The sequence below is a fragment of the Callorhinchus milii genome, unplaced genomic scaffold, assembly GCF_018977255.1.
Source record: "Callorhinchus milii isolate IMCB2004 unplaced genomic scaffold, IMCB_Cmil_1.0 Scaffold3, whole genome shotgun sequence".
NCBI classification, from domain to species: Eukaryota; Metazoa; Chordata; class Chondrichthyes; order Chimaeriformes; family Callorhinchidae; genus Callorhinchus; species Callorhinchus milii.
Genome location: NW_024704744.1, coordinates 86,887,455 through 86,915,398, shown reverse-complemented (window position 1 = coordinate 86,915,398; position 27,944 = coordinate 86,887,455). Strand labels below are relative to the sequence as shown.

The window sequence follows — 27,944 nt, the reverse complement described above, 5'->3', positions numbered from 1 at the left end:
AAGGAAAAGAAACATCTCACAGAAAAATATTTAAAAGTATCCATCCTCAAGTGCTTCCAGCAAGGATAGTGTATCTCTTTGCTATTTTCTTTCTTTAAGTCCCCCTGAAATGTACACAACTCTCCAGCCAAAAGACTGGCCACATTGCCCACTTGCAAACGCTAACCTTAATGTTGGGCTGCATTTGTAGCCAAGCCTGAGAGAGCTTTTTACTCTCTGACTCAGACCTTCAATTAAAATAAAAGACGTAGAAATGTTTCAAACACTAAGATCAACATACATTCGCTCATTTGCTGAAGACTTTCACAAATACTTACTCGTCTACACAGCCTGTCCTTTGGAGCTTTACCAACCTATTTAAAGAAAACAAATGATTAGCCTGGATCAATTTTAATGCCGGTTTTCAATTACTGAAGCTTCAAATGACAGTAAAATTCAATAATGCCCGGGAAACCTGGCTAGGTTTTGAATATGATTGAATATTTTCTGCGTAGTTCAGTTTAATTAAAGTGTTTTTCAAATCTCAAGAGTTGCTCATCTTTGAAATTTGGTTACCTTGCATGAACACGCTTAGCTCCACAACATTCAGCAACATTAATACCATTTACTACACATATTCCCTGCTACTCCTACATGCTTTTCTTTCCACCCAATTACTGAGCTGTGGGCAGTGCTCTTGTGAACTGGAAAATATACTTAGCTGCTCATACTGCTAACTTTGTACAACAGCAGCACTCAAGCACTTCATATGACAGTCAAATCTTTATCCTCCTGCAACTTTGATATATTCCCTGGATTCATTCACAGCAGAATATAAAAAGGCCACTAGATGGCAATCCTTGAACACAGTGCAAACTGATAATGGCGGTGATTGATCGCTCACCAACCCATGAGACATTGTCAAATAGAACAATTCTTCTATCCAGTAAACATGAGAAAGAACAGAACATTTAACATTGTATCTCAAGAGGGTTAAGCTCAAGATTTTGTGGTCTTCAAATCTCTCTATGGTCTTATTGCACTACCTCCGAAATCTTGCCCAGACTTAAATTCCAGTCCATAACTTCCTCTCGTTCAACATGGTTCTATTGCTGGCTTCCCACCGATCATTCTACAACAACTTGCATTTATATAGCAACATCAGGTAGCATCTCAGAGCGTTTAGTGGTACTACCATCGAGAACCAATCCTTCAGTCAAAAGGCAAAATGATTCTTCAGTCAAGTTGTTCCTGTTCTCTGAACTCTCATCCAGCCTTCAAAAATTTCCTGGAAGATGATTATTTCACTGTTTGAGTTTATCACTATATTTGTCAAGTATTTAAAGACAACATACAACAATAACAAGATTGCATTTATAGAGCGCCTTTCACGTCGGGAGGACGTCCCAAGGTGCTGGACATAAATGCAAGCTCCTGATCAGTTGCAGTTTCTCACAACTTCTCTTTCTCCACTTCAGATTGAATAATGAACATGAGAGAAACAGAAATGCTGCACCAGTTAAATCCTGTACTTTTACCTTATCCATTAGGTAAGCAGCTGCCGACAGCCTCTTTACTATAAAGGTGTTCCACATCATTACAGAAATACCTACAAGGAGAGGGAAGAACTGAGCTTTTAATGAATTAAAATAAAAGAAATATTTCAGGGAAGATTCACAAAAACAGAACTTTTGTGAAGCTTACCCTGGTATCTAATAGTATGATGAACAATACCACTTCCCACTTATCCTCCACCTTGGGACATCCTCCCAACAAGAAAGGGACTGTAAAATTACATATTTGTATTGTTTGTTCAATCCATCCCAGCATACAAAACAATTACTGCTAGGTCACAAGCCGGATTTGAGCTTAATAGCATCACGGACATCCGGCACAGACACAGGCATTCTTCTGTGCTGTATAAGTCTATGATCACGCCTGAAAGATTTAAAATTACAATTAGCAAATAGAAATTTCAAAAAAATGTGGAAAAATAGAAAAGGGGAAAATGGTGATAATAGAGCAAGCACAGGTTAAGTTGAAAGAAGTTATGTATTATAGTTGGGTTAGTTATTACAGTAATAAAGTTTCCTGATGCGTGTGTCTTTATTACTGCAATTAGTGTTTTTCATGCTAAGCCTGTTGAAAGTCTAAAGGAAAGGCTCAGCCCTCAGTTTAACATTTAAACTCACAGTGTACATAAAATTTAATCTCAGTCATCAAAAGACTCCCAAACAATACTAACCATGCTGAATGTGGGCATTTCCTATGTACTTCAGGTGGTCCACAGATCTGCTCAAGAAACTGCCTTCCTATGAGTCAAAACACAAAGCGGTTATTGAGACAAACACCACCATCAACAACAAATTACATGTGTATAGCACCTTTTTGACATTCCACATTAAAAAGGAGTGCAAGATCAATGTGAAACTTTCTACAAATGGTACATACAGATTTACATGTTACTACTGACTAAAATGTACCACGACCTTGCAAGATTAAAACCTGTAAAGTGATAATCACACACCTATACTGTTTAATAAAAATGCAGTTAGTGCTGCTTAAATACTGTGCCCATTTATAATTTGCATACACTCACATTATCCTTTCATGGGTCAAACTGCTTTCTTTGTGGCATATTTACTTTAAATTCATCATGAAAGTCACATTTTTTTCACATTGAGAAATTACTTCCTTTCTCTTTCCACACCTTTGAACCTGTCACTTCCTCCTCTATCACCACCACCATATCCTCCATGAAGCCCACCACCTGCTACCTGGACCCCATCCCTACCCCCCTCCTTAAATCCCAGCTCCACCTCCTTGCCCCACTACTCGCCGACATCATCAACCCCTCCCTGTCATCTGGCACTGTTCCTACCAGAGCCACTATCACCCCCACCTTGAACAAACCTTCCCTTGACCTATCATAGCTATCTAGCTACCGGCCCATCTCCAAACTCCCTTTTCTGTCCAAGGTCCTTGAGAGAGCCGTTGCCTCCCAGCTTCACTCTTTTCTCTCCTCTCATTCCCTCCATGAACCTCTCCAACCAGGTTTCTGTGCTGCCTACAGCACGGAAACTGCTCTGGTCAATGCATTCGTCACATCAAGGCTCAATTATGGAAACTCATTCCTCATCGGCCTTCCCAACTCTTCCCTACCAACCTGCCCGCTCACTCCGTTCAGCGGGCTCTGCCCTGCTCTATGTCTCCCGCCCTACCATCGGTGGCCGAGCTTTCAGCCTCTCTGCCTCCACACTCTGGAACTCCATTCCACAGTCCCTTCACCTCGCTTCCTCCCTTGCCTCTTTCAAGGCTGGTCTCAAGGCCCTATTCTTCGATCGTGCTTTTGGTCACCCTCCCACCTCTCTGCCTTCCCTCACCCCTCCCCCATGCTCGGATCCTGACCCCTGACTGTCCAGCGCCTTGGGACGACCTTCCGGCATAAAAGGCACTCTATACATGTAATTTTGTTGTTGTTATTTAAAATCGAGCTTATGAAGTAACATTGGTGCTGGAGAACAGAATAGCTTTATTTTCTTACTAACATGATGCTGGGATTAGTTTTACCCTTACCCAAATGTCAGCACAATGAAATCTGACAGACTACAGAATTTAAGAGCTGTCTATGCTTATTATAACATTAACCCAATTAGACCACCCCACCATCATCAGCTGAGATGTTCTAGATTTTATATATATATATATTTAGTTTTACCTCTGGATCTTTGTTCCATTGCACCACATACTCCCAGCAACAATGAGCATGAAGAACATCAGACTCCAGACTGCAGGGATATCGTTCATACACCAAATGAAGCAACTCTAAAACAAGCACAAACAAGCGAATGTAATGATTGTGTCCCTTAAATCCAAAATCTATAAATAAAATCTGCAACAGCTATTTTAATCCTGAAAATTGCAAATTAGAATTAATGGAACATTCATATAAAATCATGGACCTTCTTCCTACGATCACAGTATGGTATGAAGTTTTATATTTTATTATAATTTTTTAAAAAAGAGTAAACTTTGAAACACAGGCATGTTGTAACTTGGGAGTATAGTATCAGGAGGGTGGGATTGGCCCATTAGCATTGAAATGATAAATTCTCCATTTTAATTGAACTATTTTGAAGCTCTTTGAGATATCTCAACGAATGGCTATATCAAATGCAATGATTATTTTTTCATGGAAACAGTCAAGATGCATTCCATAAAATATTTCTAAAACACTGGAAGAAAATACACTTTTGCCTCCTTGTGGTTGGTTACAATCCTAATGTGGAGCACAAACACCAGCACAGACTAGTTGGGCCGAATAATCTGGTGTTGGTGTTGTGCTATCTACGCAATTCAATATAGGGAGCAGTTACAGTGTCTTGCGGAGCAGGTTTGCTGCCTGCCTGCTGTGTTTTTGAGTGCACTGGATAATGGAGACAAGGAGTCGTTAAATCAATAGACATTGTTGCAGCACAATACAAACATATGCATTCAATTTGCATTAAATTGCATTAAAAAGTAAACTGTATTCAAAATGGGTCACATAATATCCACTAACTGTAGCTTATGTATAACCCGAACAAAACACATGAATTACTTCAGACTATTCACTTATAGAAAGTCTGGAAACAAATAAACAATGTTGATGCCAGACCAGGGAGAAATAAAGAGACAAACTTTCCCCTAGACATTTTTTTTTCCTAATTGACTGCAATCACACATTTGACAACAAAAATACACCACAGTCACTACAATTTACAGTATATTCTGTGAAGCTCTTTGAGACATGCTCCCGACTTTAAAGGCATTATACCAAATGTATGGAATTATTACTATCGTCAGTCATGTGCGTGAATAAGATTGAATATTCTTGTGCATAGTTAGTACATGTACCCAGTGCCACCTGCTGACAGAAAACAATATCACAAGAAAATATTTACCAGTGTTTTGCACTTCATAGTTACTAATACATGGACAACAGTACTGCACAAGATCAAATCGGCTGAATTGTTGGGGCAAATCCATTATTAAATAACTCTCTTCAACATACCTTTAAGGCTTTAGCTTGCAAGGTTAACATGCACTGTGTTAACCTGCCCCAATGAATGGTCTGCCCCTCCAAGTCACATCAACAAACCTGTCTGGTCTGTCATCAGTAGTACCTGGAACCAGCTGTGCTCATGAACCAAGACTGCCAAAGATAGTCAAATCAATTCAATATCCTATTGTCAACCAGGACATATTGGAACCAGCTCAGTCCCAAGGATACTCCAATTACCTCCACCTCCTACTCCAAGGAGAGTCACAAATGGTTCTTTCAAAACCACAAGTTTAATGTACAGAATTATGAATGGTAATCAAACCAATTTGTACAAAATGTAATACCAATTACCTGACGAAATTTCATGTGCTGGCACACATACCTACTATCCTTTCCAGGCCTAACTCTTTGTATTTCTCATTCATAAAAATATTGTTGTCCACTTCTATGGATTCCTCTGTATTTTCGGATTTCTTGGATAGCTGAGCTTGTCTCAGAATGCAGGGAGCGAGGTCCAACTTAAAAACCCATTTTGCCACACCATCAGCAACAACTCCTGGGAAAGATGCACGGACATAATAATAAATTAACAGCATATCACAAATCGATAGGTATCCACCCGTTCATTAAATACAAAAGTGTGTCTGAAAAACACACTTTAAAACTTATTTGAAAACTAAATGAACTACAGTCAAACCTACCTTCAACAACCACTCAGAGGACTGGGTCAAAGTGGCCTTTCTATAAGGGTGACCTCTGTGAGTAAGGGTTTGTTGGTGTGAGAACACACACTGAAGTAGCTGTTTCAGAGTGGTTGAGGAATGGAGGTGGTTGCTTAAACAAGTTTGAATGCATATTACAATGCAAACTTCACACTGGATAGAGTAAAACTGTGCAGTTTCCAATTGCCAGCAGTGGAAGTTTTCTGCTGCTTGCCCACCCTACCAGTAGGAGCTTTGGCTTGTAAGGTTATCGGGTGCCAAGAGGAAAGAATCCAAACTTCCCCTGACTTGTTTCCTCTTTCAAGTACAACTAACCAACCAGGATGGCGAGTCCATCATTCACAGAGCGTTGGAGAACTGCTGACAAACTGAACTAATGAGACTGCCACAGAAAATCGAGGCAATTCCAATTGGTTGCCAGTAATTTCACCTTGGAGCTAACCCAGTCCCAAAGAGACTAAGCTTAACGAGTTCTGAATATTGTAAATTATATGAAATAGAAAATAACATTTGTATTATAAAAAGCAGGTCCTAAATAAGAGATTTTAAAAAAACTGCAAATTCTGGCATATAAATGTCTACTTATGCTTCTTCAACTTTAACATTTTACCTCGACCCCCTTCCAGAAGTTTCTTGACAGAAAGCCGGGTAAGTGGCTCCAAGTGTTGGTGTGTGGAGCTCAGCAGCTTATTCACTTTGCTGTGGAGGAGGGTTTGTAGCACCAGGCAATCCTCAAGCTGCCTGAGCAATAGGTTCCAATGTTCCAAGTCAAGAGACAACGCTTCCCAGGAATCAGTCATTCCATCCGAACACAAAAGCGTCATCTGTTGGGAACTCTACAAGAGAGAAATGTCATCCAAGTAAAAAAATATAAAAAGTATCTGAAACAAAAAGTGGGGATTAATTAACTGGCCCCCAAGAAAACCATTAAAACGTTAACCTCATTCCAACCTAAATAATTTCAAATTTTGCAGCTCTTTAGCGATGCACTCAGAATGGTTCAACAAGACCTCTAATTTGTATGTGGAAATACAGGATACAGCAAAGATAATAATTCCTACTTTAGAACTGCTGTTACTTCAAAATATGTTCCTGAAAAACTGCAGATTTGTCTGGGATTATCGATTTCAAAGCAATTATACATTTTATTTGCATCAACCAAAGATGTGAAAGAGCAGGAATTTTTAAAAAAATATACACAGGAAAAAGGCCATTGTGATTTGATTTCTGCTCCATTTCCCAACAGATCTGTCAAATCCATTTTATCCAGAAACCCGTTTAGTTGCCTATTCAACTCACTAATGCCTCTCAGGCAACTTTTACAAATAACAGTTCCACTCACATCTCTCTCCGTCAGGCCATTTGTTGCACTGATAGCTATACTCCTGCCGACAAGTGCGGCTAACAATGCAGCACCGTTATTCTCTGCCTGTGCACATACAGTGCGCATCTGCTGCCACCATGGAGATACCGACTGAAGGTCCCACGCGACATCAACGGCCCCTGGAGAAAGACAAGTTTTTCACAAGAAAAATTGTGGACGAGAAAGATTTAGATACACTGGACAGCACAGAAACAGACCAGTTACCTCAACTAGTCTGTGCTGGCATTAATACTCCATATAATAATAATCCTCGCATTTGATATAGCGCTTTTCAGCTCGGGAGGAGGTCCCAAAGCGCTTCACAGAACACACTGTAAAGTGAATTGACTGTGTATTTGTGGGCGAACCCGGCAGCCAATTGCGCACAGCAACGTCCCACAAACAGTCGTAGATTGAAAATGAACAATTTATTATTGTTTTGGGGTTTTGGAGGGATTATTATTAGGTGTGTGGAGTAAGGAAACTTGCCCAAGGTTTCGCCCTCTGCCTGGAATTGAACTCAGGTCTCTCGCTTGCAAAGCGAGTGCTCTAACCACTGAGCTACAGGACTCCTCTATCCCTCCTATCAATCAAAATCAAGATGGATTTCATTCTGCAGTTATTGATGCAAAAATCATTGCTGATGAGTGACAAAGAATTTTATATCAGTACAGCTGCCTACATAAATTTGATACTGTAGTTCTACAGAAGTCCCTTAGAATGAATATACAACTTCATGACTTCTTTATGCATCGTAGTACAAAAATAGAAAGTTTTTTTAGACACAACTGTTTATTCTAGGTGCAGTACAGCGTGAAATGGCTCCACTGGTTATCTCATTGCTGTAAAGCAAGCAGTAAGTGCTTGGCTGAGAACAAGAATTTTGAATGCTGGACAGTAAATGAAAGATCGCACTTGTCTCGATTGCAAAGAAAACAATTTGTAAACATTGCCAAAGAGCATGTAATGGTTCCAAGTCTGACTTCACCCAGCACTATAATGTCAGGAAAAATAGCCAGTCAGAACAATTTTGTTGATCCCCTCTATAACCATGAGTAGTTTGATGTCTCTGTTCCCAAGGAGGACAAGACTGGTCATCTTAACCTTCCCTCATAATTCCTAATACACTTAAATACACTAATAAACTTAAACCCCGCTAGTTAGACTAATGGGGTGGGGGTGGGTGGGGAGGCGAGATCTGTTCCAGTGAGCTGGACTTTTCAGCTAAATATAATTTCAATGCTGGTACCAGCATTTTTCAGCAATGGGATTCTTCTGCGCAAATAAGCAGAAGATATCTGCTCGCTGGATTCAAACAATCTGAGTCAAAGTCGATATCCCTGGCAATTGTGAAGGCTAGCAAGGACAGTCAGGCACTAAAACAAATCACGTGGGCTGCTCGGAGTGGCAGAAATCATTTTACAACAACTTTTTACTAGTTTTATCATTTCATTTGACATAATTTTAATGTCAGAGGATCAACATAGTTGTTCTGACTGGCTCTTTTCTCCTCAACATTAAAATAATTTTACTCATTTTCTCTTTTCTCTCACATTAAATAATTTTATTCACTTTTTCTCATTTATTCTCTCAAGAATACAATCATCCTTTCTATTTTACTAGATCTACATATTCCGAATGTTGTCAATTAATGACTTATACAGCTACAAGATAACCGTGTGATTTGTACTCTCACCCTCTCTCCCTTTCCGTTGCAACTTTAAACATAAGACTAGGTCAAAACTTTTGATTTCTTTTTAATTTCCTTAGTATTGCAGAAAATAATGCAAAATATATTGCAAATTATATTGGAATAGTCATCCGCAAAAAAAAAACTCTCACCTTTCATCCTGCTTAAGAGAGACAGAGTTGTACAGAGATAACTGATGGACTGTTGCTTATTGAGGATTTCTTTCTCCCTAGAGAACCACACACTGAGAAACAGAGACTGGACACAGAACAAGGAGAGAGAGAGAAAACAAAGCATTAGTAACTTACCCAGCACTTGCCAATGGGCCCTCACTAATGCATCAGAAAGGTAAATTAAACCTACAAAATGCTTTTTGAGCACTGCAGTTTTTGCAATGCCAAAGTACAATAAATCTAATTTTACACCAATTTACTTTATAAATTGTTATTTAAATTACATTTGTTTTAGTTTAGCATCACAAACACTGAAGTACTCGAATGCATTTTGAAGATTTAATAGGTTGTTGTTGATTTATTTGGTTTGTAAGCTTGCATGTTTAAATGCATTATAGCTGCATAAATTCGTGACAATTAAAATATTCCTGCCCCATAAGCACAGATTAACAAAGTCACTGCATCCAACAGTAAGAGGATTTTTTTTAAAAAACTTGTACCAGTTCTAACAAAGCATTTGGACTGCCTGATTAACTTTACGAGATCAAATGGGCAGACTCCTTGATCATCTGTTTCTCTCTTACAATATTGTGAACGTTTTAGGACAAAAAGTCCTAAACATACAAAACCACAACAAGTCTCGCTGGCTTTTAAAAGAACTGTAATCAAGTCAAATTAATTCCATGCATCACAGCCCCAAGCAAGTAACTGAATCTTACCAATAATTGTTGAGGTTTCATTCCTGCTGACTCGAATATAGGACATGTTTCCTCTGCAGAGCTTTCCCCACACATGCACTTCCAGAAAAGAAAGCTGCCTGTAACAGAAGAAGAAGAAAACATTAACAGTCACGGCATTACAGCACTTTGCATTACCAGGTCAATCAACTGATGAAATCCAGGTGAATAAATAAATGGGCAAATAATCAATCTCCAGACGCCCCTCAGAGACTTCAACACCAAATTACTTTTCACATAATAATCCCAATTAATCTAGTACAACCCAGTGAACTTTCAACTGGGCAATTGTATGTGCTATGAAAGGTAGATTGACACGGTTCTGTTCACCTAGCAGTAAGTAGGAACCCAGTAATCAGTCGACTGATGGATTGCTTGTCTGGGGGTAATCTCTTCAAAAATAAATTCAAAAAATTCAAAATTTGGTCATTTAATCCAGAACTGTTTGTGAGACACTGCTGTGTGCAATTGGCTGCCGCGTTTTGCCCACAAAATATACAGTCAATTCACTTTAAAGTATATTCTGTGAAGTGCTTTGAGACTCTCAAAGACGTGATAAGGTGCAATGTCAAATGCAAGGATTATTGTATAACTTCTGTACCATATTTCTAATTTACAATTAGTTTTGTACTGTATTACAGGGACTAATTTATGCAGTTGTATCTAACATGCAAGCAAATAAAATCTAACTACATTTCCCTTTTTTAAAAAATAATAAAGCCCAAGAACGTTGTGGTTATTATTGGGATGATCCTCTTCATCCTTCACAAATGACATTTTCTTCTGATTTTGCTCGTAATGTAATGCAACAAGGTTTGTCCCCTATTAGATCCCACAGAATAGGTCATACTTAAGTTTACAAGAGGCAGACAGATAACCTGGTCCAGTCAGCAGGCAATACGGTTCTTCATTTCACTTGTCAAGCGAAGGCTTTTCAATCATTCTAACCTTAACCAAAAAGATTAATTTTACGTAACTCAATTTGGTGTCAAAGATTTAGCTTGTAGTTTTGAGAACTAGTATGCAGTTCTCCAGGACCATTCTACATTAAGTGAATACTGTCGTCTAGAGAAAATGTGCAGATTTTAGAAGCTACCGAAGAACTTCAGATAAATTTGCATCTACATTAGCAAACAGTCTATCAAAACCATTCAAAGAGTTTGAACATGTGATTTTTGAAATGTTGCATTTCTGTACAAATGAAAAAATATCCACATCCATATTTACTATAATTTGCGTACAAATGCCTACCCAAAGCCACACATTCATCTTCACCCAATTTCTTTACATTAACCACATCATTTTCATATTCAAGATATTCCAGGAATTTGTGGACTGGTAGCTTGCAGCTTTTGTCTTCCTCAAACTGGACTGTAGCCCTGGTGTTCTCCTGTCTGTAATTATCCAGGAGTAATTGAATTCGAGCAGCTTCTTTTTCCTCCAGCCTTAACAAAGTAGCCAGCTCCTGCACAACAAACAAAGAATTAACATTTTTCATCTCTTGTAGTGTGGTTGATATCTGGTGCATCGATATCTGGCACAAGTTCCTCCACGGTTAAGTGCTCAGAGACGCTGCCCCCTATATAAACAACAACATATTGCATTTATGCAGCACCATTCACATTGGGAGGATGTCCCAAGGCATTATATAAATGCAAGTTGTTGTTGGTGTCAGTGAAAATGTCATCTGGGAGCCATGAGTATTTTTGTACTCCACGTCACACATCTATGTTTGTTTAATAAACTGCAAACCTTGGGGCACCGGACCGTAACACCAGCTTTTATAATTCTAGGGCAATATAAAAGTCTGCGCATTATGCTAAAGTGTGCACAAAATGAATGGATGTGACAGGAACAAGCATTGAAAGGAAAATGGGCACATTTTATCATTACAGAGTCACCATCAGAATCTATTTTTAAAGACCATGATTTGGAAAGCTTATAAACATGAACTACTAAAAACATTTTAAGCTACGCAAGCTGAACTCTGTAAAATGGTTTTGAAAATTAATGAGCTGACACCGCTTAAGCACTTTGAATGGTGCTATATAAGCAGTACTAACAACAACAACATTACATTTGTAAAGCGCCTTTCAAGTCGGTAGGACCCGAGTATGGGGGGCAGGGTTGGGATGAGGGAGGGCAGACAGTAAGAGGGCGGCTGAAGGCACTGTGAAAACGGAGGGTCTTGAGTCGTGTCTTGAAGGAGGCAATGGAGGGGAATGAGAGGAATGAGCGAAGCTGGGAAGCAACAACTCTTTCAAGGACCTTGGAAAGAAAAGGGAGGTTGGAGATGGGCCAGTAGTTAGAAAATGACTCACAATATTGGTGCTGTTGGGCTCCTGATGTAGATCCTGAGAGTTGAGTTTGTTGACACTTGTATAAAGCTGAAGAAGTTTTAACTGGCTGACACACAGCTGTAATAATCCTTCATCCACACTTTCAGGATCTAAATAAGAGATAATGAGAAAATATTACAACAAGATTCCTAACTCGCGCCCTCGCCTTAGCCTCCTTCAAGTCCCGCCTCAAGATCCTCCTCTTCGATCATGCCATCGGCCACCCACCTTCCCATCCCCTCCCTCCGCCCCCAGCTCGGGTCTGAAATGCTGTACACTGTCCAGGGCCTTGGGACGTCCTCCTGATGTGAAAGGCGCTATACAAATGTAATCTTATTGTTGTTGTTGTAAGAAAATATTACATGGAAATATGGAAAGAAAATAGCTGCTGCTTTGCATATCAGCGTGGCACAGTTGGTAGTATTCTTGTCTTGAAGTCAGAAGGTTGTGGGTTCAAATCCCACATCAGGGGATACTCCAACCTGCACTGTCAGAGGTGCCGTCCTTCAGATGCGAGTTAAACAGAGGTCCTGTCTGCCTGTTCAGTGGTTGTTAAAGATTCCATTGCACTACTCGAATAGAGGCTTGCAAAGTGCATTTTGTAACTCGACAATATATTGAATAATAATAATAATCCCTGCATTTGAAATAGCACCTTGTCACTTCTTGAAGACGTCTCAAAGTTATTTGTAGGTTACAGAGGCGACTCTTCACACAGAAATTTTTTCACACAGACTGTTGTGAAATTGTGGAATGCACTGCCCCCAAAAGGTCAGAGGCAGAATATGTTGAGCTGAAGAGATGGGAAGTAAGGGATATGGAGAAAAAACAATTTAAAGAGTCTTTGGCATCATCTAATAAAACAGACTCGACAGGCATCCTCTTGTTCCTATCTATGCCAATAGTTTCACATCCTCAATCTTACTGCAATGTGAAGAGGGTGGAAGACAGAAGGAAAATTCAAAATCCTATCCTATTTACTCACCCTGATTCTTTATGCTGTCAAGTAATGCCTGGATTAGATGAGTTAGGCTGGAGAGTGGAATGTTCTTACTCATCAGCATTCGTTCCAAGGCCTGCAGGCACAAAAATAAAAAGAATTTTAAAAACAAAGGTATAAATGACAAGAGATAAAATAGCTCAAATAAGCAATTTGACAAAACCATTAGGTTAAGTTACCTGTTTTTTCATAGCAGGATACTTAATATCAAGCAGATGTGTCTTTATTTCAGTTTCTAAACTTTCTGAAATACAAATGGAATTGGTAACACAGAGCAATGGGGATTATAAAAATGGGAGAACCATGACCGACAATTACAGGTGCGTATAGTACCAAAGATCTGAGCTAAAAAGCAGTCTTAGAAGCATAGAATTTTACAGAAGGAGGCCATTCAGATCATCTTAGCTGCTATTTTCATACAAAATACTTGGAGCAATGAAGGTGCCCACAGATGGAAGCAGATTCGATAATAGCTTTCAAAAGGGAATTGGAAAGGTACTTAAAAAGGACACATTTGCAGGGCTATGGGATAAGAGCAGGGGAGTGGGACTAGTTGGTAGCTCTTTCAAAGAGCTGGCATAGGCCCGATGGGCCGAATGGCCTCCTTCTGTACTGTAAGATTTTATGATTCTATGATAATGACAATTGTATCAATGCTAACTTTTCTGGGATTTTGCCAGTAACATCAGCTTGTTGAGGTTTACAGCAAGTCATGAATGTTTTCTTAAATTTCTCTCAACAGTGTGGCTATAAACAATTAGATCTTCCCCACAGAGCTTGAATATATCTCTCTGGTTCGAATTCTAGTCCATGTTGTTTGCTGGTTTCAGCTAGGCCTCCATGGGGAGGCTCCGGGACGTTACCCTGTGTGAAGGGCTCTATATAAATGCAAGTTGTTGTTGGGGCTAAATAGCGCCAGCCAGCCCAAAGTTAGGGAGGGAGAGAACAAGTGAGGGTTCCTGCTACTGCTAAGTATGCTGGAAGCCATGTGGGGAGAGGCCAGGATCAACTGCAATTCTCTCAACAATCAAGCAGCCTGCTGACACTCGTGCCAAGATCCCACATGACCAATAGTGATTTGGGTGGATTATTGGAGGGCAACCAGCACCCATGGAACCACACCACAGATAAATCACTCAATATGACAAATGGTTCAAATACTAGGGAACATGGTTTCAGCATTTCAAGATGCTATCCCACATGAAGGGCGCTTATATAAATTTACGTTGTTGCCATTGTGGGCTGATATGCCAATATGCTGCCATGCTTGGGAGTACTGCATGTCAGAAGTGTGGATGGGACATTAAATTGAGCACCAGTCAGTAAACTTTAAGTTCAAGTTAAGAAGGAAGGATTTGTTGCGTAAATTGCCTTTTCCCAGTTTCTAAAACAATGTGTTTTCAATCGTTCCTCATTGTCATCGATTGGCTTTTAGCCAATCTTTGTTTTCTTGGAACATCAAATGTTTCAGAGAACAAATCATTAACAATACGTTTGGGGCTTTGGGTTGCCAAGTGTAAAACATGGAAGACGATTAATGCAGTAATGGAAATTAGTTTCCTATGCCAGAATGGATCATGTTAAACTAAGTCATCCAGAAATGTACTCCTGATCATATTTAATTTTTGTCAGAGGCAGCAATCTGAGGAGTGCTGTGGTTCAAGTTCTCTACAGAAGACATTTTTAGCTCAATGATTTCTTGTCACCATTTGCTAATCGTCAAAATGTTCTTCCTGCTCAAGAGAAAATCTTGCTGGATTAAGAACAAATTTCAAAAACAAAAAGAAAACCTATACATTAGTATAAAGAACACACCTCAGTATTCCTTAGCAAACTTAGTGAAGGAGAGGAAGAATTTAAGAACAATTTCAAGAATTGAATATTTCACACTACCAATGTCACATGATTTTGATAAATTAAGCAACATTCTAATATTCTAACACGTAGCAAAACAAAAAATTTTTCATGTGGAAAAGCCAGTAGTAGAATCCATTCTTTGTGTCAGGGATGGTGAAAGGTGAAGAAAGAAGGAAAGATTTCTGCAAAATTATAGTTGTTCATGAAACTAGCTATTCTTACAGAAATATGTAATAGGAAGATACTAACAGCAGCAAAATACTTCTCATCCCTTAAGTTTTCAAGATGTGTGTGTAAGGAGATAGTTGTTAAAATTATTGTTTGATACACCAAAGTATATAAAATAACTGGGAGAAAACTACTTTTTTTTAAAAAAAGTTCCGGAAGCTCTGGAAAAGCTTCAGACAAGATTCATTAAGTCCTAAATGAGGTGTGTTTATTCAATACCCAACGGTAGTGACATACATTCTACAGTGTAATCAATTAACTTTGACCAGTTCAGTAATATGCAGAACAAACATTATCCACGGCTTGGTTACCTACACCACATTCAAACAATACCTTAGAAAACATTCAATTTGAAGCTGTGCTCCACATTTCATGCTGATATAGCTTTCAGTCACGGGTACTATCATCAAAGACCACTGCCAACTAACCAAATTTAGATACACTAAGTCTTACATATTGCAGGCAAACAAGAAAACTTTACCAGGGTTAGCGACTTTGGCTTTCAACAAAGCAGTTAACCGTTTCAGGAGATGCATATCCTTTGCTCTTTCACTCTTCTTATCGCTGAAAAACATAGGAAAGGAGCATGGGGAGAGGTGAGGGAAGAATAGAAAATATTTTTTCTCAGTTCAAAAAATAAAATGACCACACATTAAAGTATTACAAAAGCTGATACATAGAGATCTTTTTTGCAAAATACACATCAGTGGTATAGAATGACCAAGACCAGTACTGCACACAATCTACAATTTCAGGAACTTTTCCAGCAAATCAATTCTCACCACCTCGTGAGCAATGCCTGAGTATTGTTTGCAAAATGTTTCATGCTATCAGGTTATTCCAATTCTTAAAAAAAAAGAACAAGGATAACTTAGGATATCTAAACTGGCTTAACTGCAATGGAAGCTTCACTACTGCAGCCATAAACCCTTTAAGATTGAAGCAGTATTTCAGAACAAAGTGAGCTTTCTGATAGGGGAAATGTTTCTTCAAACTATTAAAAGTTGTGGTTTTCCCTCTCCGACCTTCCCATCAATGGAAAATCTGCTCCCTGATTATTTTTTTTCAAGTGTAAATGCGAAAACTGTTATTTTTTTTAAAAAGCCAGTGGTTCTTACATACTGGAAAAGCTATTGTCTTCAGACAGGATTCAAGCTGAATGTTTTCTCCCTGCTGACAATACAGTGACCCATGTTTGTGGTCCATTCCTTTGATCATTTTCAAATGTCCCACTGTAGTCTGGCCTGGTAATTCACTGGAGAAAACTATATTGATGCAGTACAGTATGTCTTCTGAGATTGCAATGATGTAAAAGGGCTTTTACTTTTATTCTGGCTCATTCCGCCTCTGATGTGGGAATGGGGAAGTGGTTAAGTAGAAAAATGCTAAATTTCTAACATACCTTAAGCTGAACATGGAATTGTATTAAATCATAAATAAAAATTTTTTAAAAAGCTGCAGGGCATGGCTGGAATCATATCATGTCCATAATGTGATTGACATTGGAAAGGAAGAGCCATAAAGCTTTGAAATTGGCTTCCAACTAGTTCTAGCCCTGCAGTAAGAAGGGTCATTTTTCTTCATTCACTTATCCACCAGCCAGACTGCCCATGACATACCCTGATGGAATGCAGTTTATTGCTAGAGTCCTGGTTCACCTATTTGAGTGTCCTTGATGATGCTGGTCTTAGGAGAGAAAAGATTCTAAAGAGAGAAACTATTTCAAGTTCCCAGCATTTTTATCCTTCCATGTGTACAATATGTACCTATTCTTCAATACCCCCAAAACTCCCGAAATAAGCTAGAAAGGGGGAAAAAGTACCTAAGAGCAAGATGGAAAGGAACATTGATGGTCTTCACGTTACCATTTACTGGATCGATCAAACAGATCTGATAGGTTTGTGGTTGCCAACCTTGACTGGTTACATTGTTCAATCCCATTATCTTGTATCCAGGATACAATAACCTAAGAAAATCACATTTGCAACACAATCAGATGTACCACCTCTTTCAAAATGCACAATAAAAATGAAGTTACATAATAAAAATGATTACATAAATACTCTTCCCATAATGCATGTCAATTTATCTGAGCCTGGCTCAGTGGTAGCATTCTCGCCTCAGAGTCGGAAGGTTGTGGATTCAACCCCCATGTCGGGACTTGGAATGACATAGCCTAAGCTGAACTCCAATGCAATGCTGGGGGAGTGTTGCATTGTCGGAGGTGCTGTCCTTCAGATGAGACGTTAAACCGAGGTCCCTTCTGCCTGTTCAGGTGGACGTTAAGGGTCCCAGGGCACTATTCGAACAGAGAAGGGAATTTCCCTGTCTAACAATCCCCCAAATACAATTGATCATTCATTCCAAGGCTGTTTGTGGGTGCATTGATGTTTGCGACTGGTTGCCACATTTTACCCATAAAATACACATTCAATCTACTTGAATCCACAATACATACGTGATAAGGCACTATATCAAATGCGAGGATTATTATTATTAGACATTTCTATCTGAGGTATTGCAATTTTAATAAAAGAAAATTGAAGGACAAGACTACTTGAATTCTCTCTCCAATTCTATGGATGTCCATTACTTCAGAGAAGTAGCGTCAGTGAGGACATATAGCCAGTGTACCAACCAATATGTGCTCAACTGACCACCTGGAAGATCTGTTCCCTATGCTATCACTACCTATGGGAAACTCTTGATCCCAAGGCACTTTTCAATTAAAGGCACTATATCAAATGCAAGGATGATTATTAATCAGCAACGTTAACTAACTTTCTCATTTAACACAAGAGTGTTAGGTTGCGTGGTGGAGGTTGCGTGGTGGTGGGAAGAAACCACATTTCAGGGAGGAATACCTTTAACAAACTACCATCAGGAAGCTTGTAGGATTACTCAGTTTGTCCCAGCAGCACAGACTGAAATAAACAATTATTTTTTATACTTCCCCAAGACATCCTTACGTATAATTGAGACCAACGATCAGTTCAAGAAATGCATTCAGAAAGGAAGTGAACAGAAGAACCATTGTCTCAAAGGGTGTATAAACAGCACATTGACAGCTTCACAAGATGACACAACAACAAGATTACATTTGTATAGCGTCTTTCACGTCGGAAGGACAGTGTACAGCATTTCAGACCTGAGCTGGAGTCAGCGGGGAGAAGGGAGGGGAGGGGAAGGGGGGTGACCAATGGCATGGTCGAAGAGGAGGGTTTTGAGGCAGGACTTGAAGGAGGCTAAGGAGGGGGCGAAGCGGAGTGATTGGGGAATGGAGTTGCAGAGGTTGGGGGCAGAGTGGCTGAAGGCTCTACCAACAATGGTGGGGCGATGGGTCGGGGGAAATGGAGCAGACCGGAGCCAGCTGAGCGGAGGGAGCGGGCAGGTTGGTAGGGGGTTAGGAGGTCATGGAGGTAGGGTGGGGCGAGGCCATTGAGGGCTTTGTAGGTGAGGACCAGGATTTTCAACTGGATCCTCTGAAGGATAGGGAGCCAATGGAGTCGGGCGAGAGTAGGGGAGATGGGGTCACGGAGTTTGGTGCGGGAGAGGACACGGGCTGCAGAGTTCTGCATTATCTGCAGTCTGTGGATGGAGGAGTTGGGAAGGCCGACAAGCAGGGCGTTTGCATAGTCGAGCCTGGAGGTGATGAAGACATGAACAAGAGTTTCAGCGGCCTGAGGGGTGAGATAGTGGCGGAGTCGGGCGATGTTACGGAGGTTAGGGAAGGCAGAGCAGGTCATCGCTTGGATGTGGGGAAGAAAAGACAGTTGAGGGTCGAACAAGACACCTAGGCTCCTGACTGGCTTGGTGAGTTGAAGTGTGCAACCATGGAGGTTGACGCTGCCAGAGTCTGAGGTGCAGAGGCGCTGACCCGAGCCAATCAGGAGGGCCTCAGTCTTGCTCACATTTGTAGGAAGTTTGCCCTCATCCAGGACTTAATGTCCGACAGGCAGTCTGTCAGGACAGTAGTGGTCCTGGAGTTGAGGGTGGAGGCAGAAAGATATAGTTGGGTGTCATCCACATACGTATGGAAGTTGACCCCATGTCGGCTGACGATATCACCAAGACAAGAGTAAATCATTCAGGATTACACAGTACTTCCCCGCACACCCCTCCCCCAAACAAGGTAACTGGTTGTACTGGGTTGCAGTTGCCACAAAATATTGCACACCAACACAATATCATAATGGGGTCTTTTTCTCAGAAGCTAAAAATATTTTTTTTCCCCCTCAAATTTAGAGAACATCCTCAGTATCAGTACCATGTCATTAACAATAATCCTTACATTTGATATAATAATAATCTTTGCATTTGATATAGCATCTTATCACGTCTTCAAGATGTCTCAAAGTGCTTCACAGAATATACTGTAAAGTGAATTGACTGTATATTTTGCAGGCAAAATAGCGCCTTTATCAAGCCATCAATATTCTAACGCAAAGACCTTGCTTCCTTGCTTCCCCCCACTCCAATACACAACACACTTTCCAAACAGCCATTAGAATATATTAGTTTTAATAAAGTTCCAGGATACTGACCTGCAGTGTTTTCCCACATTGAATGCTCCTACCCTGGGACCTTGCTGGGTGCTCCAAACTTCCAGGATTCCTCTCCTCGGGGCATAGATTACCAGGAACTGGGCGACACGATTTGGGCCTGTAGGATTACTGAAAGGAGAGAAATTGCCTTTTTCTGCTTCTCTTTCGTGTAGGTCTTCCATCACCTGGACCCAGCCTACCTGTGCATCGCGGTATCCTAGTAAACAAAAGGTTATAAAATAAAACATTTGAAAGAGGGTGGCTAATGTAATTTGAGCTTTTTATATAGTTTCCCCTTTGGAAGATAAACAAAATCCAGCAGCTTCAAGCTCACAATAGAAAAATCAAACACATCGGCTCACCAAAGCAATACAGTTGACAAATCATGAATAAATCTACCATCCATTTCCAGCTGACTGAGAGAATACATCTGTAATGAACAACCCAACAGAGAGGGACGCAATCAATAAAATATTGATTTTCGGTTAGTTCAGTCAAACCACTTGGGGTTGATATTTTACAAGACTGCAGATAGAAAACTCTGACCTGCTGTGGAACTGCAGAGCCAACAAGGAATAAAGGCAAACTGAGGTGGGGATTCTCCATTGCTCACTCACATGCCTCTAGCTATTCGTCATAGGGATGGATGGGTGGGAGGTAAGTGGCGCCCTTGGAGCTGACCTAGTTCCAAGCGTACCTGCTTGGCAACAGAATATCGGAATCAAGACAATCGTCTGCGGCAGACTCAGTTGTCTGGTTCACGAGTCAGGCCGGTCTACAATACTCCAGCGGACTGTTAATGACAAAACAACCAGCCACATCGGCAGGATCTGGAGGAACAGACCAGTCACTGGGAAGAGGGATTCTTCCCACAGAACTCTGCAAGGCCTGCAGGGTAGGCTGCTCCTAGCTGGATAGGCAAAAGGACGCTTGATCGAGAGTTCTCTCAATGGCAAGTTATGCCATTTTAGCTGGTTAAACTCCAGCACACATCTGGGGTACCTCTACACACCGGATATTTGCATGTGTAGGTGGCATAACTACACATGTGGAACTCTGGCTGTTTCGGATACTGTTGAACATGTCGAGTAGTTTCCACATGTCAGTCGCCCAGCTGATCAAAAAAATGGTCCATTAATAAGCATAGTTAGAGACAACCTGGAGGCTGGCCATTGGTTTCATCTGCTCAGACACATCAGCATTTTTTTTAATATTTAGTGTGGCAATGAGTTAGACTTTCTCTGCACAAGAACTTTTAGCACATTTGTGGGGGAGTGGGGGGGGGGGAGAAATTAGTTTTAAATAGGAGCAAGCTGGTTTATATATAGAAAATGGATACAAAAAGTAACTCACCTAATCAAATTAAAATGGATCTCAAACCATTAATCATTAAAATGTGTATATGCGGTCAGCAAAATGGTTGGAAACAAGTGATATAAACAGAGAATTAAACAGTAAGTCTATGAATAATGAATTTATCTTACACAAGGGAGGCCTTACACAACTCATTTAGAACCTCAGAATATTAAGATGAGACTGCCTTTTAAACTTATACCAAGAGCACACAAACCATTCAAACAGCTTGCAGACATATGCCTCCTCACCTTTCCACATGCGTATTGCAACACCCCTCATTACATCTAATAAAATGACACGGCCAAAATCATCAGTGACGGCTGCCAGGGTGTTACAAGGTGAAAGACAAATTGTCTCACCGCGCCGGCGAGAATCTGGGATTCCAAACCTAACAATATATAAAAGAAAGCGATTACTTCAGTGTGGTTCATTGGGTTATGCATTGATGAAAGGACTAATAGTAATAATACTTGCATTTGATGTAGCGCCTTATCATGTCTTGAAGAGTCTAAAAGTGCTTCACAGAACATACTGTAAAGTGAACTGACTGTCTATTTTGTGGGCAAAACATGGCAGTCAATTGCACACAGCAGTATCCCACAAGCAGTCATGGATTGAGTGAACAATTTATTCTATTAAAAAATTGTTTTAATGCTTTTGACTCACCACAATAATAATCAGTAGTAAACAAGTCCAGGATTGTGGACAATCCCAAAAAATATTGCGAAAAGGATTTTCCATACAAAGTCTGCAGTTGCTTTATGTGAACAACTCGAATACAGTTTTGTTTTTAGCTTGTCTTTTTAATACCAAAGCTACTTTAGTGTGATGAAAATTCTCTGAGATTGGTATCCAGAAACAAATGAACAGCATCCGCTAAAATTTTCCTGTATAAATTAAACCCTACTATGAGAAATGCCAGAATTCCCAGTAACTCCTCCAAAACCAAAAACAATAATAAATTGGTCATTTTCAATCTACGACCGTTTGTGGGACATTGCTATGCGTGTTCGCCCACAAATATACAGTCAATGCACTTTACAGTTTGTTCTGTGAAGTGCTTTGGGACGTCCTCCCGACGTGAAAAGCGCTATATCAAATGCAAGGATTATTATTATTATTATTATTAACTTATCAAGTTATATTTAACTTTAAGAAATCAATAACTGCTACACAATTAAAAGACCAACTTCCATCAAATTTTGGAGCTGTTGTAATGGGAACAGCTGAGGTACAAGTTTACTTGTTGGGAAAGCATTAAGATGCAGCTTTCACAGAAGGCATTATAAGCAACACAGTGATGTGTGGGTGGGCAGGGGGAGGGGATAATTACAGTTTTCTTGCAACTATCTCTCATTAGAGGATTTCACTCATAAATACAGGTACAATTTCATTCACAAAAGGAGTTTAACAAGCACGAAACTAATCTGAGGTTTAATCCCTCAATTGCTCTCAAAAATGTAATACAGGTTTTTAAGCTTGCCTGCAAAATAAAGTAGATCCTGTGAAGTGCTTTGATACATCTTACCGACGTGAAAAGCCCTATTTCAAATCCAATTTTTTTTAAGTAAGTACTACAATTAGTATGTCCCATGATGTGACTAGCCTATCAATATTAAACATTCTCTCTTGTTGGAAATGCTTTGCAATATTCATTATAGTAGATTGCAGATGTTGAATTATTGACACAATATCTCAATTCATTCAAATCAACTCAAAATATTTTTCTTCTTCTGAAGAGCCAGTAGAAAAAGATTTCAATCTTATAGTTCAAAGCAAAAGACAACTGCTCCATAGTCCTACAGTATTAAGTATAAGCCACTCATTTTCACACAGCTTTCAAAGGTAACTGTCTGCAATTGGTATGAAGATTGCGAGAAACTGGATGGAGATATTTTAAGCAAAACAACACAACTTCATTTACACAGCCACAAAAGCAAGTTAATGTTGTGCACAAATTGTGTCAGAGGCAAATGTAGCACAGATTGCACCGTAGCATGTACACACAATGAAACTTTTACCCACCTCACTGAAAGGGGAGTAGCAGGTTCAACCTTTGGTTTCTGTTTCTGCAAAGGCTCTTCTTCATGCTTGCTCTTCCACCCAAGCCATCCACTGGAAATTACATGGACACCCATGTCAGTCAACCTGAGAACTTTAGGCAGCATCAAACCCTTGCATCTTATCATTCACTTGATTTAATTGACACGGCTCTGCAGGGTTACGCAACCAACTATTCTGCGGATATTGTCTCAGTGGTCAATAAAAGAACATCAGAGTTCATAGCACATAAAAAGTGCATCACAATTCAACTGTGTCCAGAATATTTTTTAATGAACACAATTATCTAAAACTTATTTTTCCAAGACTCTAATGTACAGATAATAATAATCATTGCATTTGAAATAGCGCTTTTCACATCTTCTAAACGTCTCAAAGCGCTTCACAGAATATGCTGTAAAGTGAATTGACTGTATACTGGTGGGCGAAACGCGGCAGCCAATATAAACTGGACCCTAATAATAATAGATTTAAAATGGGTCAAAAATAAATCTAGACAAACAACCTCAGAAGGAGGAAGCTGAACAGCTTAATTTGCACAGTGGAAGAGGTGATGACCTAGCAAGGCAGTAGAGATTCAATTAAGGGGTATCAGGAATAATGGTTTAGGATTTTTTTTCTTAACCTCAAAACTAGACAGATCGATTGCAATAGTCTTTTCTTGTTCTGTGCATTCTTATGTTCCAGTACATTTCAGAATTCTATTTGAGCTGGAATAACAATTCAATTTGTCAAACATAAGGCATGACATGGACAACAAATCATGCATAACATAATTGAAGTTCCAGCTAGCCTTCCTTTCTGCTGTAATCTTCATAATTCTACACGCAGGTCTAACAAGGGAGGCCACATAAGAAAGAAATCGTTCAGCACATCTGAATATTGGCTTGCAAGGATTACTAAGAAGCAGTTGTCGTAAATATTTCAACAGTTTTAATACAAACAAATTTCTTACCTGGCTGCGTTAAATAAGGCTGATGTCAGCTTGCTGGCAACTGCTAAAGCAACATGGGACAGCAAAGGTTGTGTGCTACCCTGTAAACCAGAAAACATGCTAAATGCTTAAGATCTCATCAAAACGGAAAGGAGGATGAACTTTTAACGGTCACTTATGATTCTCAGCTGATAAACTAAAGAATTATTTGATTCCGTGTTCAAAAATTATTTGAAACATTACAATTTCTATAAATCCACAATTGGGCGTTTTTTTTAAAATTTAACCAAAGCCACTAAAATTCTTGAATTGGGAACAAATGAACAGAAACACATACCTCCAGGGCATAAAAGAATCCTGTGAAAGGACTAGACCCCACTGTCACATATTGGGACATGGCAGGTGGGCTGCTCTTTATTGTTGCATTAAAGCCACCTAAAACTGAGGCTGTCTTCAACTGATCGAATGGGCAAAGGGTCATAATTCCTGAAGTACGAGAGAAGGCAAAGTGGTAAATCACACAAACCGAAGAATACTCCACTATATATCCCAGTGCAATCAAAAGGAGTATATAGGCTTTCAATGCTGGTGTTGCCTCTATGTTGACATTCTATTGCATCTCCTCCCTTACTTAATCCAGAACAAGTGAAAATTTGAAGGGAAATCTAATCTAGATATCTAAACCCTTTCAAAGTTTATGTCCTGTGATCTATTCTTAATGGCACCATTTTAAGACAGTAAAACCTTAGATGGAAACATCTGGTGTAAAATTAAAAAAACATTCTCCCAGGTAATGAATTCCTGAATGTCATTTTAAAATAAAAGGGAAGCTTGGAAGATCGCCTGAGTTCATCTTGCAATCCACCATTTACTGCTCACATCAAAACACTTCACAAGTAATTGCGATTTTTGCAGGGAAATGCAGCAGGCATTTGCAGTCGTAAGATTGCAAGAACAGAAATAAATGCTCAACAGCCAATTAATCTGGTGGACTGTTGGTCAGGGCTCCAGGGGAAAATCCCTTCTCTTTTCAATGGTGTATTGGGATTCTTTAGCACTCATCTGAACTGGTAGATGAGATCTCGGCTTAACACTTCCATTAATACAGTATCTTCCCAGCACTGCAGTGGAGTGTCATCTTATATTAAAAGCTATAAGCTCGGATCCTAACGTGGAGCCTGAATACAGAAACTTTTAAGACCCAATGATGAGAGTTGTACCATCCAAACTACACCAACATACACCAGTTTACCAATAGGATTAATAAAGTTTAAAATCTTTGCAGGGTGTCATGTTTCCTACCTATGCTTGCATGGTCCACTATCATATCAACATCTTGCAAGCCCCATTTCTTGTATGCCAGTGGTGGAGGTTGTATGTTCTCAGCCCCTGAAGCAGCAGCTGTAATTAAAAACACAACATAAGGGAAGGTACTCTCAACAAAACAAACAAAAAAAACTGTATCTACAAGAAAAAAAACATATGTTTAAAATTGGGGAACTACAGCAACAACTTGTAAGTGTTGCTTGAGAATTCTGAATGGATTGCTACCCTCCACAAGCTCCAGATCAACTTGGACTGCGCACCAATCTCCTCGAGCCCATCACCCCATCCTCACCCAGCTCCACTGTGTCTCTATCTCCAAGAGAAATTGATTAATATTCCTCACCCTCATCTTCAAATACCTTTGCCACATCCTACCTCTGCAATATCTTGCATTTCTACTTCTTTGTTACCTCCTACACTCCACTAACTCTGGTCTGCTTCATCTCCCCCGCTCGCTCCATCCCACATGTGAGCTTTCAGCCACTTTTCCTTTTAGCATATGATTGCAAAATCCCTTTTCCTCGCTCTTCTATGTTTTCAAAACCAACTAACCACCTCTGTTTGACTGTCCTCAGCCACCTTCCCCCACCTCAGGCTCCCTTAGATTCTGTACAGCACGTTAATACTTTCTCCTGAAGGAATGTATCCATACATGTATGAATTGTTACCAGGAACCCTGGGAATTCTTCCAAGGTAAACAAAAGATGGCTACCCTTCTAAATTCTGGAGCTTGCCAAGATAATGATGGAGAAACAATCTTCACATCTACTAAAATCTAGGCTTTCATCAAATCAGATAGAAGAAAGAATGAGAAGTAGGCATTTCTGCATGATTTGCTCGGGTCCCAACCCAACTGTCCAGCGCCTTAGGACGCCCTCCTGACGTGAAAGGCGCTCTATAAATGCAATCTTGTTGTTGTTGTAGGATGTCATCCCAATGTGAAGGCACTATATAAGTGTAAATTGTATTGCGTAAGGATTTAGTTGTGGCTTGGGAGAGAAAATTATGTTATACTCAGGGTATTCTCAGCTGTAACATTACTGGTGGTTTGCTCCCAATTACTCACTTTATCCCAAAAAGGATGCAACAAAACAAGAATTAATCTGGCAGGCACTAAAATCTAAAGAGCAGAGACTCTTGTAGATAAATTACTATGCACAAGTATCCAACTGATCAAACTCTTGCACAGAAGCAATTCATCTCATAGCGTTAAGCAAAACTTCAAAAAGGGAGAAAGATTTCCGCTTCAATGGAGTAATCGTGGGAAATAGACCGTAATGACCTTAACACGTGTTCCAAGGAGAATCAAGAGAATAGTTTATTGCATTGTGTCACATTGAATTATCTTTCCTATATAATGTGACAACAAAGATTTATATAAATCTATCCTCACAACTTTCTGTCCCTTTAATAGATGCCAATGCGCTGAATGATTTTTTTTTGTAAATACTCATGTCCTGGGATTCCTTTATAAATAGGTTTACCAGAGAAGAGTAGTAATTATTGCAACCAGAAATCAGTCACAATTCTCCCAGCAGGTCTTCTAAAAATAAAGTAAAATAAGTCATTGACCACTTCCTCTTGTAGGAGGAGGTCTGCAATCCTCCAAAAGTCTGAATATGTCTTCTTGGGTCTGTCATAGGAAGACGTTTTTTTACCTACAACATCGTTTCTGGTTTGGGTCACGGCAGACACAAGAAAAGATGTCAGTTTGTAGGGAGTAGGAACTGGGAGGTCAACAACAACTTGCACTTATATAGTGCCTTCCACGCAGGGTAGCGTCTCAGAGCGCTTAACAGTAGCGGAGCCTGACTCTGAGCCGGGTGGAAGGGGGAGGTGGCCGTGAGCACAAACAGAAAAGTCTTCAGAGGTCAGAGGAAATTAACTAATTCTTTAAGCATTAGGTTTGTTTGTTTGTATGTATGTGCAGGAGCCCACTTTTACAATATTATAAACTTTGCCTAATTGAAAGCTAAATGCATTCTATTCCTTTTAAGAAGCAATTTTATTGGTGTTTTGCCTACCAAGTACACAGTCACTGCACATTACAGTATATCCTGTGAAGCGATTTGAGATATCCTCTTTATGCGAAAGGCATTATATCAAATGTGAGGATTATTATTGAACCACATACCTCTTGCTACCTGATTTCGACAGGCACGAAGTGACTGAAAGAGGCTGAATCCATCTATGGTCACAAGAGCAGTTGGATAAAGGATACTCAACTCTTCATGCTAGGAGGAAACAAATATATATTTAAAAAAATCAAATTTCAAATAAATGGCACCTCAGGATATTACTTAATTTCACTGAGTTTTAAAAGCACGAAAACACAAATAGCATTAAAAACCAAGGAGACATATTTCTCACAGCCATAGGGAGCTTTGTCAGCTTTGCTCTAGAAATGTGATATTACAAATGCCCAATGTGTGGTCCAGGCATTTGTAAATATCACATTACACACACTGAAAATCCATCCAGATGATATTCTGCCAGGAAACATTCAGTACTGAGTGAAATGCACTGAAGATCTTTCTTTGACCGTACTTTTGGTCACCTTTCCCTACCACCTTCCTCAGCTGCCACCCCCT

General features: G+C 39.8%; 1 protein-coding gene across 1 annotated transcript in view; it reads right to left on the bottom strand.

Moving 5' to 3' along the window:
• Positions 1-27,944, bottom strand: part of rab3gap2 (RAB3 GTPase activating protein subunit 2 (non-catalytic)) — a 53,879-nt gene that overhangs the window by 6,666 nt on the left and 19,269 nt on the right. Inside the window, exons 8-29 of the mRNA XM_042333297.1 lie at positions 27,488-27,587; positions 25,330-25,428; positions 24,365-24,513; positions 24,049-24,128; positions 23,058-23,147; positions 21,281-21,420; positions 19,677-19,893; positions 16,955-17,098; positions 15,614-15,696; positions 13,227-13,291; positions 13,033-13,123; positions 12,030-12,157; positions 10,960-11,173; positions 9,691-9,788; positions 8,951-9,056; positions 7,088-7,248; positions 6,356-6,581; positions 5,406-5,579; positions 3,698-3,804; positions 2,225-2,291; positions 1,518-1,588; positions 318-353 (exon numbers count right to left, since the gene is read on the bottom strand). Of these exons, the coding sequence (XP_042189231.1) occupies positions 318-353; positions 1,518-1,588; positions 2,225-2,291; positions 3,698-3,804; positions 5,406-5,579; positions 6,356-6,581; positions 7,088-7,248; positions 8,951-9,056; positions 9,691-9,788; positions 10,960-11,173; positions 12,030-12,157; positions 13,033-13,123; positions 13,227-13,291; positions 15,614-15,696; positions 16,955-17,098; positions 19,677-19,893; positions 21,281-21,420; positions 23,058-23,147; positions 24,049-24,128; positions 24,365-24,513; positions 25,330-25,428; positions 27,488-27,587 (2,646 nt within the window). The remainder of the gene's footprint in view (positions 1-317; positions 354-1,517; positions 1,589-2,224; positions 2,292-3,697; positions 3,805-5,405; positions 5,580-6,355; positions 6,582-7,087; positions 7,249-8,950; positions 9,057-9,690; positions 9,789-10,959; positions 11,174-12,029; positions 12,158-13,032; positions 13,124-13,226; positions 13,292-15,613; positions 15,697-16,954; positions 17,099-19,676; positions 19,894-21,280; positions 21,421-23,057; positions 23,148-24,048; positions 24,129-24,364; positions 24,514-25,329; positions 25,429-27,487; positions 27,588-27,944) is intronic.